The sequence below is a fragment of the Notamacropus eugenii genome, chromosome 5 (assembly GCF_028372415.1).
Source record: "Notamacropus eugenii isolate mMacEug1 chromosome 5, mMacEug1.pri_v2, whole genome shotgun sequence".
Lineage (NCBI taxonomy): Eukaryota > Metazoa > Chordata > Mammalia > Diprotodontia > Macropodidae > Notamacropus > Notamacropus eugenii.
The window spans coordinates 185984590-186005322 of NC_092876.1; the positions used below are offsets into that span (position 1 = coordinate 185984590).

A 20733-nucleotide genomic window follows, 5' to 3' on the forward strand; every position below is an offset into this window, starting at 1 on the left:
ATTTCTACAAACTATTACTATTTATTTTCCCAGAAATTCATCCAGGCACAAATATTGAGCATGGTTATTCATCAAAGATGGGACAAGGTGTGGTCTCTATAGTAATGGTTAAGCAAAAGTCTTCTATCATTTTGGTTCATTGGGGTTTTTATTTCTTTCCTTCTTTCATTTCCAGGTGAGTCTGTCCCTGACAGCAAAACGAATGGCCAAGAAGAACTGTCTGGTGAAGAACCTGGAAGCAGTGGAAACTCTGGGCTCCACTTCTATCATCTGCTCTGACAAGACTGGGACCTTAACACAAAACAGAATGACTGTGGCGCATCTATGGTTTGACAACCAAGTCTATCAGGCTGATACAAGTGAAGATCAAAAAGGTGAGGCTTTGGAAGAAATCCCAAGGATATGGGACTAAGCATGGGAAGTTCAAGCCAATCCTGATAGGGTGAGCAGACTGTTCCTGAGATTTGCTTGGACCCTGTGGTGTACAGACTCACTCTCCTCTCCCACAGCAGTCTTCTATGTGCTACATCTTTGTTTCTCTTGCTTTCCAGACCAGCTCTTTGACCAAAGTTCTGCAACTTGGGCCTCCTTATCCAAGATTGTAACACTGTGCAACCGAGCTGAGTTCAGACCAGGACAGGAAAGTGTCCCTATCATGAAGGTAAGACTTTTGCTCATTGAAGTGTGACATCAAAGTCAATCTCCAGGTCATCTTGATGTCTTCTATCCCCTTCAGCTGTGGTGTCGCTTAAAAGGATGGAAAGAAGTTAGTATATATAAGAACAAGTTTGAATTGCCAACATGTTATCTAGTCAAGTGACAAAGTAGTACTTTGACTACATTTCACTTTGCTTTGTAGAGTCATAAGAAAAACCAAAAGAGCTCTTAAAATACAGACTTTGAAATTTTGTGTTTGTTAGTAGTTTGAACAAAGCAACTAGGTGATGTAACGGATAGAGCCCTGAACTTGGAGTCAAGAAGTCCTGAGTTCAAAGCCAGCCTCAGAAACTTCCTAGCTCTGTGACTTTGGGCAAGTCGCTTAACCTCTGTTTACCACTGAAGGAAGAAATGAAAAACCACTCCAGTCAGCATCTTTTCTAAGAAAAATTCATGGACTGAGAAGTCCATGGGGTTGTGATGAGTCAGACCTTAAAAGAACTAAAAAAGGCTGCAATTCATCATTTCTCCCACTGAGTAGGACCCAGAATACTGGCTCAATATGATCTTGCTCTCCAATGTAAATCTCCAATTTACATAGCTTTCTATGTAAATCCTATTTGCTCCTCCAAGACTCAACTAAACCATTGAATTCAGCACTTACTAAGTATTTACTCCTTTAAGCACTAAGGGAACAAGAAGAGCTTACTTTCTACTGGGGGAAAATTACATGTACAAAGATAAATATAAAAAAAAATAAGGGAGAAGCACTACCAACTGGGGGAATAGAGAAAGATCCCATCTAATGACAATATTAGGGCTGACAATTATAGGAAACAAAAGGGAGCAGGAGTCAGAATTGAAGAGTGAGTGGGTCTCAGACCTGAGAGACAATCTATCAAAAGCAAAAACATGAGAGAGAATGCTATTTGAGGGGAGCAGTAAACAGTCCACGTTGGTCATAATAACTGATAAGAATAGTAACTTGAAATCAACCAGAAAGGATAGGTTGGGATAAGGAGCCAGGTTATGAAGGATTTTAAATGCCAACTAGAAGAGTTTGTATTGTACACTAGGATACAATACTAGGAACCAATGAAGTTTCTTGAGCAGAAGAATGAGTCACAAATGAACATGGCTTTATAAAACATTGTATTTTCTTAACTTCTGTTTATCTAAGTTGGTGTGATAAGGAAAATGCTTCTCTACTATGTCATTCAGAAATGTCTGAATTCTATAAGACTGTAGTTGCATAGCAAATTTGCCTAAAAATCTATTTTATAGAGAACTCAAACAAGGCAGGTGCTCACATGATGGTAAAAATAAGTAATACAAGGACACTCTTAAGGTCTCCCTGAAAAACTTTAGAATTGATTGTGACACATGGGAGACACTGGCACAGGACTGCCCAGCATGATGTGCCCTCATCAGAGAAGGTGCTGTCCTCTATGAGCAAAGCAGAATTACAGTAGCTCAAAGGAAATGTGAGATGTGCAAATGTAGAGACATCTTCACTCCAAATGTTCATATGGACTATTTTGCCCAACCTGTGTTAGAGACTTCCAAGTTTGTATTGATCTGATCGGGCACAGTCAGACACATGTTCTTTATATTAACCCTGACATAATGAAGTCATTTTGGTGCTCTTTGAATATGAAGGACAACCACCATAACAGGTGCTAATCTTCATTAATAGATAGAATTGTTTACCTCAATAGAATCATAGGTCTAGTTTTTTTTTTAAGGTATCCATCAGATAGAATCTAGAGCTATTCTCATCCAGGATGTCCAGCTGTGAACACTGGCATGCTAGAGTGTGGTTCATTCTCTACTTCTCACTGAAACTGTTGTGTTGAAATTGCCTTAGTTTCTCCTCTTATTTCCTCTCCCACTGTGCTCTGTTGCCTTTTAATGTGCATCCTCCTTCTGACCGTCGCTATGGGTATTTTTCCCAAAGCTTAGTTCCCAGGCCTTTGTGTTCACCTAAATGTTAATGCCCAGTCTTATCTAACCCAAGTTTCTGTCTCATATGTATCCTCCAAATAATTAATAGATATTGCCACCTCAACAACCCACTCTCACCTACTCTGACAGCAACATATTTAAAAACCAAGATTAAGTTCCTCCACTTTTCAATGAAGATACAAGAAAAATGAATTAGATAAGTAATATAATTAAGCACTGAACTGTGTTTTCTAGACAGTAAGTTTAAGGGGACATCCACAAAAATGGAGTGGTAAAGATGGGAAAAGTTTTATTTCATGGTGAATTTATATCTTCATTTCTCAAAAAACAGATCACTTAGTTCAATTCACTGATATTTTGAAAGGAAATTTAGACTCAAAAAGGTTAAAACTTGCCCAACAATACAGAACAGATACAGAGATACAGAGGCAACGGACAAGTTTCCATCTAAATTTCCCTTGTGTTTTTCAACACCACATTCCTTCTGTCGTTCAAGCCCTAACTTTGGAATAGCCTTTGGCTCTCTCCTTCATTTTCTATATCTGCAGGGTGACTGTAAATACCATTTTCCCCTGTAAAATGTCTCTCACCTCTAATTGCTTGGGTTCTGCCTTCATCACCTTTTACCCAGACTGCTATGGCAGTCACCTAACTGGGCTATTGGACTTTGGTTTCCTGCTATTCTAATCCTTCCTCCATCCCACTGCCAGACTTATATTCCTTAAGCAATATTTTCATCCTACTCTTCCTTCTTTTCATTCTTCAGTGTCTCCTTATATCATCTAAATTCTGCCTGGTTTTCAAGCTTCTCTGTAACATGACCCCACCCTGCCCTCTTCAAACTTGTTTCTCCACTATTTTACAACTTTAGTCAAGCCTATTTCATTACTGTCTTAAATGGCAATGTGCCAGCCTTGTTTCTTTCTTCATAACTCACTTTTTTTCCTTTTTTTCCACTTCATTTCTCCTTTCTGCCATTCCTAAGCCTAGCTTCAATTCACCATTAAGGAAAACCTTTCCTACCTCAATTACTCTACCCTTTTTTGATCCCTCCCTTTCTCTAACCTTATTGTCTAGAAAACACAATTCAGTGTTTAATCATATTATTTTATCTCATTTATTTTTGTTTTATCTTCAATAAGATTAGAGGCTTTGAGGTCAAGGATCATCTTCTCCCCTCTCCCTTATTACCTCCAATACTTCAGCATATGGCAGACACAGGACCACTCAGTATGGCATGCTCACATTAGAGAAGGTGCTGTGCTTGATGAACAAACCAGAATTGAAACAGCTCAAAGGAAAAACAGGATGCTCAGATTTAGAGAATTGACCCCAAATGTTCACGCAAACTATTTGTGTCTGACCTGTGGTAGAGCATTCTGAGATTGTATTGGTCTGATTAGTCACAGTAAGACACATTGAAACTTAACTTCAGCGTGATGGTGTCATTTTGGTACTCTTTGAGAAAAAAGGGTAACAAACAAACAACCATGTGTCAGGAAGGCAGTAAATACATAGGTTAATTTTAAATGTTATGGAAGAGCCAGAATATGGTTTATAACGATATATTTGCTTTAACCTTTTCTTTAAATCTAGAAAATCGTCATGGGAGATGCTTCAGAAACTGCCCTCCTGAAGTTCTCAGAAGTCACCATGGGTGATGTGATGGAAAGAAGAAAAAGAAACAGAAAAGTGGCTGAAATCCCTTTTAATTCCACCAACAAATTCCAGGTGGGTTTTGCCTCCTGACCAGGGATTTTATTTCTTAGCCTAATGGTATTCTTATCTACAATTACTAAATGCCCTCGTAGGTCTAGAGCCTGAGGAATATGAGCTGATAATCTCCAATAAAGGCTACTTTGGCTATTATTTTCCCAGAAGCCTAGTAGGTAAAGAAGGATAAGTCTAGAGAAACTAGAATGTGGGTCTCCCTGCAATCGTCCATCCATGTATACTTAGTTTCTGGTGCTGTCTTAGTTTCTGGTGCTGAGGGACTGGGGGATTTTGGTTTCTATTGCAATGTTGTTTTAGGAACAACTTTAAGTGAATAAATCATTTTATTATAAATACCCAAATTAGCAACAAAGGATATATGAAGGAATACAATATCATCCTCCAGAGAAAAAACTGATAAATAGAAGTATAAATAGAATGATTTTACATATATATGTGTATGTTTGTACACACACACACACACAAGCACGTATGTGTTTCTAATGGTAGCTATCTCTGGGGGAAGAGAAGAAAAAAATAAAAAAATATACAAGTTAACTTTATATTTTAAAGGAATAGCAAATTGTGCATAATAGAGTTGTAGTTTCATGTACAATCTTTTTTGAATTATGCAGTGTTATGGAAATGTTTATTTTATTTCATAAATTTAAAATAAAATGCTTTTTAAAAAAATCTCAAAAGACAGAATCAGTTGACTACACGTTAGATAGAAACAAATAAATACCCTTTCTGATAGGATGTGTATAATCTGTGGACAAATCAGGATGGTTCTAGATTTCATCCCATTCCATGCAGTTGAATTTCTAGGAATCTGTGGGGTTGTTTTGTTTTTTGTGTTTTTTTTTTGCCAATATCTCAGGAAATCAGCCTAGTAGAAATTGGTCCTTTTACTTCAGCGGTGTCCAAAGACTTGACTGCCTCTGTCTCCTTCATGTTGGAATGGGAATGAAAATCACTCTTGAGAGCCCAAAGTGTTGGGGCAGCTGGTAGTGTGAGAAAAGCCTAGTTAATGTTAGAAATTCCATTGGTGGCTTTCTTGCTTAGTCTGGAACAAAGTAGAATTGAGTAGTAAAGTAAAAATTCCTTCCCCCTTCCCAACCCTCCTCTCATACATATAAACATACACTTCTTTTCCAACCCCCTAAAATATGCTTAATTAAAGGAGTTTAGGTTGATGTTTACCTTGGTGGTACTTAATTAAATGAGTTTAGGTTGATGTTTATCTTGGTGGTACCATTCTCCCAGGCACTGGTCAGACAGAATATACATATATAAGATTCTCTTCGTTGATAGTGGGCTGAAAAGAAAGAGCACCTGGTGAATTTAACTAGACTAAAAACTAATGGAATTTAAGTCTCTGCATTTTCAGAATTTCTTTTTCTTTTTTTAATGTTACATCTCTTGACAGGACCTTGTATTTCCCTCCTGTTTTGGTTACTGTTTTGGAGGCCCTAATGGAATATAATGAGACCATTGCAAATATATCAACATGTAGGTCATTTCATAGATGGAAAGAAGCAGAGGGAATCTTTGCTGGTCTCAGTTCTCTATGCCACAAAGAAACAATGTCCAGCTCTAATGGTGTGACTACAGACCTAAGGCCCAATGTCTGTAAGAATAGCCTGAAACCTGGAATAGAGGAAGGGATCACACAAGTAGATGCCTACTGCTACTATGAAAACTGCAGTAGATAATTTATCCCTAGGTACGAATTTCAGTGGAATTTGTGCCACAACCTAAAAGGACCTTGCTTCATCTTTTTTAAAAAATTTAATTTATCATATATTATAAATATTCTTGTTTTATTTTGAGTTCCAAATTTTCTTCTTCTCTCCCACCCCTCCATCACCCACTGAAAAGGCCAATAAAATTATATCAATTATACATGTGAAATCATGCAAAACATGAATCTATATTACCCATATCAAAAAAAAAACAAAAACAAAAAATAAAGAGAGCTAGAAAATGATAACTCAGTTTATACTCAGAATTTACTGGTTCTCTCTCTCTCTCTCTCTCTCTCTCTCTCTCTCTGTAAATAGCATTTTCTTTTTCATCATGAGTCCTTTGGAATTGTCTTGGGTCACTGTATTGATCACAGTACTCAAGTTTTTCAGTTGATCATCATTACAACATTGCTATTACAGTACATAATGATCTTCTGTTCTCACTTCACTTTGTTTCAGTTCATACAGATCTTGCCATAGTTTGGTTTTGGTTTTTTCTGAAACCACCCTCCCCACCTTTATTTCTTATAGTATAGTATTATTCCATCACAATCATATGCCACAACTTGATCGGTCATTCCTCAATTCATGAGCATCCCCTCAATTTCCAATTATTTGTCATTACAAAAAGAGCTGCTATAAATATTTTTTGTATATTTAGGCCCTTTTCCTTTGATCTCTTTAGGGTACAGATCTAATAGTGGGATTGCTAGGTCAAAGGGTATGTACATTTTTATAGCCCTTTGAACACAGTTCCAAATTGTTCTCCAGAATGATTGGACCAGTTCACAACTCAACCAACAGTTTATTAGTCTACCAATTTTCACTAACCCTTCCAGCATTTGTCATATCTGATATGTGTGAGGTGGTGCCACAGAGTTTTTTCAATTTGAATTTCTCTAATCAATAGAGCATTTCTTCATATGACCATAGATAGCTTTGATTTCTTCTTTTGAAAACTACCTTTTCATATCCATTGACATTTTATCGATTGAAAAATGCCTCTTATTTTTATAAATTTTGCTCAAGCTTTATCAGATTAACTTGCTGTAGAAAAAAAATTATATTACTTCATTGTCTGCCGTATCTTTAAGAAAATATAGTTTTCCTGATTACCTCTTTTAAGTAGGTCTAATTTTGCTTTTACTTTCTCTGGGATCATGATGGCTACCCCTGCCTTTTTTACTTTTGCTGAATTGTAATACATTCTGCTCCAGCCCTTTATTTTAACTCTGTATGTGTGTCTTTCTGTTTCAAGAGTGTGTCTGGTAAATTACAACATATTGTTGGGATTCTGGTTTCTATTCCATTGTCTTCCATTTCTCTCTCTCTCTCTCTCTCTCTCTCTCTCTCTCTCTCTCTCTCTCTCTCTCTCTCTCTCTCTCTCTCTCTCTCCCTCCCTCCCTCCCTCCCTCCCTTCCTCCCTCTCTCTCTCTTTCTCTCTCTCTCTTTCTCTCTCTCTCTCCTTCTCTCTCCCTCTCTCTCTCTCCCTCCCCCCGCTATTTCTCTATTGGACAAGATGGATTTCTATACCCAACTGAGTGTGTGGATGTATTCTCTTTTTTGAACACATTTTAATGAGAGTGAGATTCAAGCACTGCCCACCCTCCTCCTTCCATTTTCCCCTTTACTGTAAAAGCTCTTCCTTGCCATGCCTCCTTTATGTGAGGAAAATTATATCTACCTCTCCCTTGCCCCTGTTACTAGCGCATCCCTCTTTCATACCCCTTCCCTTTGGGGAGGGAGTGGGGGAGATCATCCCAACATAATCAACTCACTCTCAGGCCCTTTGTCTCTGTAGTCTCCTGCTAATTGCCCAAATAATGAAATATTTCGTAAGAGTTACATGTATCCTCTTCCCATATAGAAGTATAAACAGTATAATTTCATTGAGTCCCTTATGATTACTCTTTCATGTTTACCTTTTTAAGTTTCTCTTGAGTCTTCTATTTCTGAATGTTAAATTTTCTACTCAGCTCTGGCCTTTTCATCAGGAATGTTTAAAATTTCTTTATTTCATTAAATATTCATTTTTTCCCTGAAGGATTATACTCAGTTTTTCTGAGAAGGTTATTCTTGGTTGTAATCCTAGCTCCTTTGCTTTTATCACGTGCCAAGCCCTCCAATCCTTTAACATGAAAGCTGCTAAATCTTGTGTGATCCTGACTGTGACTCCATGATATTTAAATCATTTCTTTCTGGCTGCTTGCAACATTTTCTCCTTTACCCAGGAGCTCTGGAATTTGACTACAATATTCCTAGGAGTTTTCATTTTGGAATCTCTTCCAGGAGGTGATCAGTGGATTTTTTCCAATTCTATTCTGCCCTCTGGATTTAAGATATTGGGGCAATTTTCCTTTATAATTTCTTGAAATTTGATGTCCAGGCTCTTTTTTTGATTATGGCTTTCAGGAAGTCCAAAAATTCTTAAATTATATCTTTTCAATCTATTTTCCAGATCAGTTGTTTTTCTAATGAGATTTCACATTTTCCTCTTTTTTTCATTTTTATACTTTAACTGTTATTGATATCTCATAGAGTCATTAGCTTCCACTTGCCCAATTCTAATTTTTGAAGGTTTTCTTCAATGAGTTTTTGTATGTCCTTTTCCATTTGACCTATTTTGCTTTCTAAGTTCTTTTTTTTAAGTAAATTTTATACCTCTTTTATCAAGCTACTAATTCTCTTTTCATAATTTTCTTGCATCACTATAATTTCTTTTCCTATTTTTTTCTTCTACCACTCATCTCTTTCTTTGGATATTCCAGGAATTCTTATTGGGATTGAGTTAAATTAGCATTTTTCTTTAAAAACTTTGGTTTTGAGTTTCTGTTTTGATCTCCTCTTTTTATGGTCAAGTTCTTTGCTGCTGTTGTTGTTATTATTATTATTGGTGGTGGTGGTTCATTTTTCCAGCCTTGACTTTGAGCTTTATGTTAAAGTTGGATTCTGCTCACCTGGGGATGGGAAAACCATGTCTCAAGCTATAGGTTTTTTCACATTCTTGTTTTAGAGCTAGTTCTGGGGGTCTGCAAGCTTTCAATGCTTCCAAGGCAGTGTGATCCAGAGAGAGGTGTGGTTACTGCTCTCCTGGTCTTCACTCTGATCTTTATCCAAGAAGTGCCACTGGTCGCCTACAACCACAAGCACTGATGTTCCTCTCTGTCTTGGAACTGTGATCAAGGCCATTGCTCCTTTGTGACTGGCCACAAGCACTCCTCTCCTCCCTTGAACTACAACCCAGAATTGTGCATGGGCAATATAATTGCCAAATTCTCACCAGCTGTCCCCAGTGCCAACAGAAGGTGACTGTAATTTTTTTTTCTGATCAGTTATCCAACCTCCTTACCATCTCTAGGTTCCCAGTGCTGTTGCTGCTGCCCCTGACTCGACTGCCTCCAAGGCCCACTGCTCATATTCGTGCCATACTCTAGGCTGGCCCCCATCTTGGCATCACAACCTCTTCTGTTGATCTCCTAAGTTGTCTTAGACTGAAAAAAATCTCACTCTATCCTATTGTTGGCTCTATTACTCCAAAATTTGATTTGAGGTATTATTTTAAAGTTGGCTGAAGGGGAATGTTGGGAAAGATCAGCTAGTTGCTTCCTGTACTCTGCCATCTTGTCTCTACCCTCCCATCTTGGTTCGGCCCTCCCTCACTTCCTCTTTAGAGAAAGGAACTGCTTCAGTTTGGGTCTATTGATTTCTCATATGAAAGGCTATCTGCAACTTTAGGTTGGGGCCAAGTTTGAGTCTCCTTTTCTAGTGAAGACACCAAGGGATCCTAGAGATCACCATGGGCTTTGAATAGCATGTCACAATAGGAGTGCTAACTGTGGAGTGAAAAGTCTTAGATGTAAATCTATAAAATGAGGTCCCTTCCTGCTCTAGCTCCTTGATCCCATCAATGAAGGAGGCTTCCATGCACATCAAGGACATTGATATGCCTCCTGTTTCCACTGAAGTGAGGCCAAGCGTACAAAGAATAAGAGATGATTTTCCTTCTCCTGAAGTGTGGCAAGTTGTGGAGGTGCTCTTCAGGCCTCTTGGAAGTGACAGTAACAGTGATGTGTCCCATTAAACACATTCACTTAATTTCTTCCTCCCAGCTCTCCATCCATGAGACAGATGACCCCAACAACAAACGCTTCCTCTTGGTGATGAAAGGAGCCCCTGAGAGGATCCTGGAGAAATGCAGCACCATCATGATCAATGGCCGGGAGCAACCTCTTGATGAAAGCAATGCAGAGGCCTTCCAAACTGCGTACATGGAGCTGGGAGGCTTAGGGGAGAGAGTGCTGGGTGAGTTGGCCTGGGAATGGGACAGAGAAGAAAGGACCACTGGCAATTGCAGTTACAGCAATAAAAAAATTGCAGTTTCAGCATAAGCTGAAAAAATGAGTGAAAAAATGAACTTATTAAAAATAGTGGAAAGTGATTCCAATGGAAGTAAATTAATCTGAATTGATGAAGTTTGTATTTCTAAAGAACATTAGAGTTTGTGAGGGGTGAGTGTGTGGGAGGAAAGAAAGCATATGGTAGATGTTTAAACATATTCTTAAAAATGCATCAAGGATCCTTGATTTTATTAATGTTTCATCATTTTCTAATGCAGAAATTATCAATGAACTCATGGATCCTTGAATGAATGGTCTATGCTTTTTATTATTTATTTTTGGTTGAGAACCAATTTTATTTGTATGGAGAGTTCCTAACACACAAACTTCTGACAAAATTTTATCACCATGCAATCTCTCCTTTAATCAGTCAATAAATATCGAACACCTACTATGTGGTAGGCACTATGCTTAGCACTAGGGATACAAATACAAATAAAACCAAAGATAATTTCTGACCTCAGGGAGCTTAAAATCTAAAGTCTTATAGAGAAGACAACACAAAAGGGGCAAAGGGAAGGAAGCACTCGAGGGCATAATGGAAAGTTCTAAAGAAGTCCAAAAATAATATAGCTGGTTGAGAAATGGGAAGAAAAATCTGCTGAGTCTCCTCCTTAAAGAGATGCCCTGGAGGCTGTGGCCCAACCCTCCAGTCACAGGGTCCAATCAGAAAGGTTGAGGGCACTGATGAGATACACCAGGAAGATTTAATCTTGCAGTATACTGAGATTTCCCAAGTTGTAGAGTTCTTAAGAAGCTCAAAAGCATTACAGCTGCTGGGAAATGGGGAAATTTTTAAACATCACACCTGTTTAACCCAACAAGGGTAGCTTTTAGGAGCTTTCATACCGAAAGTTTCAAGTTTATACCTCAGTTTCCTTATGTGTCAAACTGAGGAGGTTGGACTAGTTGGCATATAAGTTCTCTTTCAGCTTAAATATCTGTGATTCTTTGACCTAATTTTCAACCTGATTCTGGAATGGCTTTTTACAAAGTCCTAGAACTAGATAGATACTCCTTGTGATAATCAGAGGACTCTATCCTATCCCTAATAAGATTCCTTTCCCTCAAATATCTACTGCATCTTTTCTAAGGAAGGTGCAGGGAAGGGATTCAAGTTTCCATTCAAGAAAAGAACTTTGTTGCCTTCATGTGCTTGTGTGGTATGGAAGCAATGTCTCTCATTTCTTATCTTCCTATGATTCTTATTGATGTCTTTCCTACTTGTTCCCCATACATATGTATTCCAGGTTTCTGTCATCTCTACTTGCCAGAAGATGAGTTCCCAGATACCTATCCCTTTGATGTAGAGGCCATGAACTTTCCCACCTCTAACCTCTGCTTTGTGGGGCTACTATCGTTGATTGATCCCCCTCGATCCACTGTCCCTGATGCAGTGGCCAAGTGCCGAAGTGCTGGCATCAAGGTAGAATTACTTTTCCTTTGAGGAAGTTCAATTTTATAATAAAGTCCTCTCTACCAGTCCCATGTATGTTTCTTTTCTCTTTTATATTTGAGAAGCATCATGGCAGAATGAATAAAGAGCTGGCCTTAAAGTTAGAAAGACCTGGGTTCCAGTCCTTCCTCAGATATAACAGACTCAAGTGCTACATTGATACATACTGTTTAAGTCACCCTGGGGCAGATATTAATAACTTCCCAGTCCTGTAGGCAACTTGCTTTACTATAAATTGTAGAGAAGGACACCAATCTACAATAGTAGAGGACATTTCCTTTTTGATGCAAGTACAGGTCTGACCTCAATCCTTATTCCTTTAAAGTTAACTACGTCAAGTTTTTAGTGATTGGCCCCTTTCAAGATACCACAGAGAATTCTGTAGAGAAGTTTCTTCTCGTTGCAGTTAGTTTAGCTAACACCTTGATATCCTGCTCTGGTGGAGTGGAGACAGCCACAGGAATGTTGAAAAATAGCAGTACCTCACATGGGTAACACACTTCTGTGGTTTGCAAGGTACTTTACATAGATTATCTTACTGAATCCCATTATATTTCCCCCATGAACCATGACAAGGAAAGAAAAGACAAAAGAAAGATCATTTTTTTTAAAATCAATGGTTGCTTTTGGCACTATGACATAAGACTCGATTCCCAAATCCACATTTATTAGCTGTCTGATTTGGGGCGAATCACTTAACCTCCCTGCAATTCTGTTTCGTCATCTAAAAAGAGGATTAAATGCTTTACAAACCATGAAATATCATAATTATAAGCTATTGTGATTAACATATTGATATCAAGACACAAAATAGCCTTTTAAACTATAAAGTGCTATATAAATCCAAGGCAATAGTAGTTTTTTGCATTTTCTTAATTCTATTTCTTTGTGATCCTTTAGAATATTTAATTTCACATTTATATGCAGTTTTTAAAAAATCAGAGAATGTTCCATGATTTTTTTTCCTAAAAGAACAAATAAGAATTGCACTAGAGATAAAGTGGAAAAGAGGAAAAGAATTAAGAAACACTGGAGCCAGCAGATACATGGAACGTGTACTGGGAGTGGGGAGGAAAGATAGACATCACAGCTGAAGGTCCCCCAAAGGGAAAATCCATCATTAGTGCTGATTATGCCCTATCAGCTCTTGCTGCGCCCAAGAGTAGTCATGCTCACTTGTCTCTCTGCTTTTACTGGGCCTACTTCTCATTGGTTATATGTGTTCCTCACCCGCTTCAGGTTATCATGGTGACAGGTGATCATCCTATTACAGCCAAAGCTATTGCCAAAAGTGTGGGCATCATTTCAGCCAATAGCGAGACTGTAGAAGACATAGCAAAACGTCTTAAAGTCCCCGTGGAGCAGGTTAACAAAAGGTAAGTGGGATGGTAAGTCAGCAGGTGAGTCAGCCCCCTTGGATTCCAAAGAGCTGAAATGTTTTGGGGCTCACTGCTTTGGGGTCTAGAGCCTCTTAGGCTGCCACTGAGGGGCAGTTTATATACACATGCAAACACATAATTACTTTTCCTCTAAAAAGCTCAGGAAAGCCACCAAAAATGGTATTTTCATCCAATGTTAGGTCTACAGTAGGATTAAAAGGGTGTTCTTAACATGTAGGTTCATGAATTTTTTTCAAAAAATCTTAGTAGCTACATCTCACTATAACTGGTTTTTTGAGATCTATTTCTTTTAGGCATTTAAAACCATCATCCTGAGAAAGAATCTATGGGCTTTGTTGTTCAGTCATTTTCAATCATCTCCAATGATTTGTGACCTCATTTGGGATTTTCTTGGCAAAGAAACTAGAGTGGTTTACCATTTCCTTCTCCAGCTCATTTTACAGATGAGGAAATTGAGGCCAACAGGGTTAAGTAGTTTCTCCAGGGTCACACAGCTAGTAAGTGTCTGAGGCCAGATTTGAACTCCAGAAGAGGAGTCTTTCTGACTCCAGGTTTTGTGCACTGTTCACTGCACCACCTAATTGCCCCATGTGCTTTGCCAGATTACCAAAGAGGTTCATGACACAAAAAGGGTTAAGAACCTCCTTATAGAGGTGGTCTCACCTATCTAAAATGTACTTCTAAAAATTCCCAATTTTGTTCAAGATTTTTCTCTGATTCCACCTCTGTGAATCTTTTCCTGTTCTCTTTAGTTGCCTGTGCTCTTACGAAATGACTTTTGCCTTTGTATCCTTGGTGCCAAGCACACTACCTTACATATAATTGGAACTTAATAAATATTTGTTGGATTGAATACAGAATAATACATAGATGAAAGAATACATAAGCAATATAGTAGGAGGTCCAAGGATGTAAATAGTCACCACCAGTTGGGAAAAATAGGGAAAGCTTCACTGAAGAGACAAAATATTGCAATGGGATTTTGAAGATAAGTAGGAATTCAACAGGCAGAAGCTGGTGGTAAGGGAGGGCATTCTAGTCACTGGGAACAGCCAGACATTCTCACTGCCAGCCCTTTTGGGGTCCCCTCTATAATGGAAAGACTTGGTAGTATTCATTACAAAGTTTCCAACATGAGTCCCCTGCTAGACTCTGTTTCCCATTCTTGAATGGAGATGGCAAAGCCTATAATTGAACCTAGGCTTCTCTATTTTGCAAGAGTTGGGAGCATTAGAGAAGTGAGGGACTAGTCACCTCAGAGTATTCTCAACAAGGAACAATCCCTTCAGCATTAGCCCTTTTTTGCTAAGTGGGCATTGCTTTGGACCTTCTAGGGAGGCAAAGGCAGCTGTGGTCAATGGAATGGAACTGAAGGAGATGAGCCCGGAGGAGCTGGATGAGGTCTTGATCAATCACACTGAAATTGTCTTTGCAAGGACATCTCCCCAACAGAAGTTGATCATTGTGGAGGGCTGTCAGAGACAGGTGAGTGATAAGGGAGGCCAAAGGAGGTCAAGGTAGCTAACACACAGCAGGTGCTTCTCAAATATTTATTACCTGACTGATAGGCACCCAGGTGAGTCCAAGTCAGACACCTTCAGATTGCCATTTAGTATGGCTTTGTTAGAACAGAAAGCTCTTCCCTAAAATACAACTGAGATTCCCTCATAAGCATCAGAAAATAAATGGCTGGTTCTTTCAAGGAAATTCAACGAAATTCCACAAGCATTCATGAAGCATTTACTGCAGTCTAGGCCCTGTGCCAAGCATTGGAAATACAAAGAAAAAACCAGTCATTATAATTAGCATATATGTAGTGCTTTCTATATGAGTTGTGCTAAGAGCTTGATAAATATTATTTCATTCCATCCTCACAATGACCCCTTGAATTAGGGTTATTGTCTAATTTTTAGCCCCATTTTTGTAGTTGAGGAAATTGAGGCAAACATGTTAAGTGGCTTGCCCAGATCACACAGCTAGTAATAATTTGAGGCTGGATTTAAACTGAGGTTATCCTGACTCCACTGTGTCACCTAGCTCCTGAAGCATACATATATTTGACTTCAGGAAAAGAAAGTTCCCTATATTCCATTTAAACATGAGGTATGTCCTCCTATTCTTAACTTTTAAAATTATATTTAATTTCTCAATTCACAAAAAATATATATTTCTCTTCCTCCCACATTGGTGAAAAAAAGAGTCAAAAACTAAAAACTAAATTTATGTAATAAATATTCATATTCAAACAAAGCAAATTCCCTCATTGGCCATGTCCAAAAAACCAAAAAAAAAAAAAAATCTTGTTCTATCTCATTGACTCCACCTGTCAGGTGAGGAACATGCTCATCAGTCTGCTGGAATAGCGGGGGATCATTGTGGTGATGATTTCAAAGCCTTTTGTCTTTGCAGTGTTATGTAAATCATTTTGGTTTTGCTGTCTTCACTCTGTTGTAGTTCATACAAGTTTTTCCAGGTTTTTCTGAAATGGTCCCTTTTGTTATTGCCATTCCATTCATATCCCATCACCTCGATTTGGAACAAGTTTTCCTTTCTTACTGTTTAAAGAAGATGGTGGCCCTCTAAAGGTCATTCTCTAATTTATAAATTCTCTCTTGAGTGAATTCATTTGGCTGTGCTCAGATGCAGAGACAGTTAAGGGAAAATTAAGAACTTGTGTTCATTATTTTATCACTAGAGCTGGAGATGTCCATCTCTGTCCTCTATCACATTATTATATACATTAGTTTAAAACAATCTTGGTGAATGCTTATTTTCTATCACACAGAAACATGACCCTTTTCCCAGAAAAGGTTACTGCAGAACACAGGGTCATCCTATCTTCAGGAGAAAATGAAGGATGTTATTTTTATCAATACTCCAATCGCTTGGCTACTCCTCAGAGTTACTGGATTTAAAGTTTGAATCCCATGTTGTTCTAGGATGCTGTTGTTGCGGTGACAGGGGATGGTGTCAATGATTCCCCAGCCCTGAAGAAGGCTGATATTGGGATTGCCATGGGAATTGCAGGTTCTGATGCAGCAAAAAATGCAGCAGACATGGTCTTACTGGATGACAACTTTGCCTCTATAGTGACAGGTGTAGAGGAAGGTAAGTAAGGTCCCTTGTATACAAAAGACATCTTAGATATACCCTTACAGAGGGTTGATTTAACCTTGTGGACCAAATGCAGTCTTTCTAAAGAGAACATATTCTTCGCAGGTCGCCTAATCTTTGATAATTTGAAGAAAACCATTGCTTTTACCCTGACCAAAAACATTGCTGAGCTTTGTCCTTTCCTGATCTTCATTATTGCTGGGGTCCCCCTGCCCATCGGTACTATCACCATCCTGTTCATTGATTTAGGCACTGATATTGTAAGTAGATTTCTGGGGTACCAAGGAATCAAATAAATTATACAATCAATTGTCACAAACTTTTGGGACCATTTTTTCTTCAGATTTCCTTTCTTCTGAAGAAACTTATATGTCTTATCAAGAGATTGAGCTTATTACTCTATCCTGGGGTACCAGGGAATAAAATATAGAACCAGGTCTCATAAACTGTTGGGACCATTTTCCCTTCTGAGTTTTCTTTCCCCTGAAGAGACTTAAATAACTTGGCAAGAAATGGGTAATGAGGTAAATTCTCTCCTGAATGGAGCTTTCCATTCCATTTACCTCAAACAATATGTATGGCTCGTTATCTCAGCTTTTTTATCCCTGAATTGGGGAAAATGATCAAGGATCATGAGTGAAACTATTGCCAAAACAGTCTTCCCAAAGTTTAGGGGCCTAGAAATGTTTAAGAGGCCCAAGAAATATAGTAGGATACAATCCCCTAACTAATCCAAGGCTCTCTTAATTCAACAAAAGATAACAATATTCTCAGACGTCTTAAAACTCTTAAGATGAAAATACTTCCTTTACATATGACAGTTCAACTAAATCTTCCCTACTTAAAAAAGAAGTATAGATTTGCTAAAGGTATGTATAATGGAAAACTAATGAATGGAGGGATAAATGAACTGAAAAGGTGAAAGATGGCACTATTTCTATTTTTAGTAATCTTTTGTTCTAATGAAAAAATGTTGAAAATAAGTCCCTGTACTTCCCTTAGTCATCTTTCCATCTAAATCAAATTAATTCATAGAATCATGAATCTAAAGCTGGGAGAATAGAGGTTGTTTAGTTCAATGTCTTCATTTTATAGATAAGGAAACTGAAGCCTGACTCACACTAGGACATATCAAGTAGACATTTTTAGGCTGAAGTTTTCTAAATCTGCAATAGACAATAATTAGAGAATAGTGGAAGAATAGGCAACCTTGTTGAGGCTAAATTATTCATATAATTTTGGAATATGTAAATAAAGATTAAATAGATGATAGAGAACAAACTAGAGACAAAGGGAGAGAAATGACCCTCACCAGCCTTCCGTCCTTTCTTCTCTATGGGCAGTATTATACTGGGTTGCTCATACATTATATCACAGTTAGAGATGTTTGTTTTGAAACTAATAGTTAATGACTTGCTGCTTGGAGGCTTGAAATTTTTCTAGCCAAGCTACTTCTAGAGCCTTGGGGTTCATTATTTACCCTATTTTATTTTCTCTCTAAATATTAATGGGCTGTGTTCTACCTACAGGATAGTAGCAAGTGACAGGGTTTCATCATCTTCTTTCCCTTTCATAGATTCCTTCCATTGCCTTAGCCTATGAGAAAGCCGAGAGTGACATCATGAACCGGAAACCACGCCACAAGAAAAAGGACAGATTGGTGAATCAACAGCTGGCTTTGTATTCTTATCTACATATAGGTATGCTGAAATCTCTCATGTATTGTTTTGGTATCAAAGGTCTTTCCTAAGTTCCTATCCTATAATTAGGTCAGAGAATAAGCTTTTTTTTCTTTTTTTGGATAGGGACAAGTGGAAAGAGAATACCTTGAATTCATAACTCTTAGCATGTCTTATATGTTCCATAGGAATGCTGCAGTCTTTGGGAGCCTTCCTTGCCTATTTCACTGTCTATGCAGAGCAAGGATTCAGACCTGCCCAGCTCATTTTCTTACGATCAGAATGGGAAGATGATAATATAAATGATCTTGAAGACAGCTATGGACAAGAATGGGTAAGAGAGGTCAAAAATTCTCCATTCTATTGCCCATTTGACTTGATTGATCCTGAATCACCATCCTCTGGACTGCCCTAGTAAGACTACCTTATTAGATCAATGAGTGAAGAAAAAAGTCAAGAGATATTTACTAATTCCTATGCACCAGACACTACTAAGTATGTAGAATACAAATTCAATGAATTAAAACAGTTATAGACATAACTAAAGTCAATCTTTACCCTCAGAGATCATACATTCTAATGGTGGGAGAATACACTAGAAAAATTTGGTGGCTCATAGCCTAGGAGGGCAGCTTGATGGCACAATGGTTAGAGTACTGAACCTGAAGTCAAGAAGACTCAGCTTCCTGAGTTCCAACCCAATCTCAGACACTTACTATCTGTGTAACCCTGGCAAGTCACTTAACTCTGTTTGCCTCAGTTTTATCATCTGTAAAATGAGCTGGAGAAGGAAATGGCAGACCACTCTGGGATCTTGGCCAAGAAAACCTCAAATGGGGTCACAAAGAGTCAGGTACAAGTGAAAAACAAATGGACAACAAAGCCTAGGAAAAAGCACTTTGATCCTTTCCCTCTCCTAGATAGGAGTCTGTAAGGGAGTAAACTGACACACATACCGAAGAGCAACCCAGTTGATTCCATCATGATTCTAGAACTAGATGAAAGCTGACAGGGAGGAGAAAAGGAGAAATGGTTACTCTCATGGCAGCAAGCTCTGGCAATGGAAAGATTTTAACTTCCAAGTCATGCATGGTCTGTGATCATGCGATGTTTCTTCTTGATTGAGAGGTGGTGAGCAATAGGTAGGGAATACCATAGGATCAATATACTGGTTTTCTCTATTACAAATGAAAGGTGATGGAGTGAAGCAGTTACTGGGAAGTAACTAAAGGGGAAAAAAGTATGGAGAAAATATTTTTTCAAATAAAATATAAAAAATAATGTAAAGATGGAGAAAATAGAATGAAAATATACATATTATCTTCAACTAAATAAATGAAGATAACATTAAACAACGTCAGATCTCAGGTTAAATACAGTAGGCAACATTAGTTACCACTTCGTTAGCTGGTTCTGGAATTTCAGATAGCACAGTGACTAGAGCTGCGGACTTGGAGACAGGAAGACCTAAAATCAAATACTGTCTGAGACACTTGCCAGCTAGGTTGCCATGGGCAAGTCATTTAACTTCTGTCTACCTTAGTTTCCTCATCTGTAAAATGGCAATAATAATGCTCCCAAATTCACAGAACCAAATGAGATAAAATTTAAAATGCTAGATAAGTGCTAGTTATTATTATTAAATGGATATATGTGTGTGTGAGTGTGCATCTTTTGTAAAAAACAAAATTCATTAATTAAAAGTTTTTTAGAAAAACAGCAATGAGACAAGAGTCTTGTGGAGAAAAACTGGGTTTCTGATTGAAGACTGTCCTTTGGGAAATGCATTTCATCATAAGAAATGCTCAACTTAGATCATTAGACTTATCTGTAGTTTAAAGTGGTCACAAAGCAGAAAATGAGAACTCTGCCTATTGGAACTGTAGCTGATGTTCCAGAATGGAAATGACAGAGAGGTGCAAAATATTTGAATAACTCTGACCTTTATCAGGATTTGTTCTGGTCTTTGATAATAGTTTGCTGGAGGCAGTTAGATGGTTCAGTGGATACAGTGCTGGCTTTGGAATCAGAAACACCTGAATCCAATTCAACATCAGAGACTCATTGGTTATGTGACCCTAGACAAGTCACTTAACCTCTGTTTGCCTTAAAGAACTGACAAGCCACTCCTCTCTCTGCCAAGAAAATCCCACTGACAGTATTGGCACAATATTGTCCACAGGATCACAAAGAGTCAGACACAACTGAACAACAACAGAGCTAACACACATCAGCTTTGTAACCAGTACAAAAGAACAATTAGACAACAAGGTACCATATGTGGGAATAAGTTGAAGAAATGATATCGTTCTTTCCTACTCAACTGTTACCCTTTCTGGACAGTTGAGTGATCAGTTGTTTGCACACCTAGGAATGAGCCCTTATGAAGCTTCCTTTAACCTTTCCAAAAGATTTCTCTGCTGAGTCTCAAAGTTTTTCCCTTTTCTCAACCATTTGCAGACAAGATATCAGCGGAATTATTTGGAATGGATTGGATATACTGCTTTCTTTGTTGCAATCATGGTCCAGCAAATAGCAGATTTGATCATCAGAAAGACTCGGAAAAATTCTATTTTCCAGCAAGGTCTCTTCAGGTATCAACTA

General features: G+C 38.1%; 1 protein-coding gene across 1 annotated transcript in view; it reads left to right on the plus strand.

Moving 5' to 3' along the window:
- Nucleotides 1-20733, plus strand: part of ATP12A (ATPase H+/K+ transporting non-gastric alpha2 subunit) — a 32883-nt gene that overhangs the window by 9854 nt on the left and 2296 nt on the right. The window contains exons 9-20 of the mRNA XM_072611649.1: nucleotides 176-374; nucleotides 552-661; nucleotides 4219-4353; nucleotides 10193-10385; nucleotides 11731-11906; nucleotides 13176-13312; nucleotides 14671-14821; nucleotides 16276-16444; nucleotides 16556-16710; nucleotides 18027-18150; nucleotides 18318-18463; nucleotides 20590-20723. Of these exons, the coding sequence (XP_072467750.1) occupies nucleotides 176-374; nucleotides 552-661; nucleotides 4219-4353; nucleotides 10193-10385; nucleotides 11731-11906; nucleotides 13176-13312; nucleotides 14671-14821; nucleotides 16276-16444; nucleotides 16556-16710; nucleotides 18027-18150; nucleotides 18318-18463; nucleotides 20590-20723 (1829 nt within the window). The remainder of the gene's footprint in view (nucleotides 1-175; nucleotides 375-551; nucleotides 662-4218; nucleotides 4354-10192; nucleotides 10386-11730; nucleotides 11907-13175; nucleotides 13313-14670; nucleotides 14822-16275; nucleotides 16445-16555; nucleotides 16711-18026; nucleotides 18151-18317; nucleotides 18464-20589; nucleotides 20724-20733) is intronic.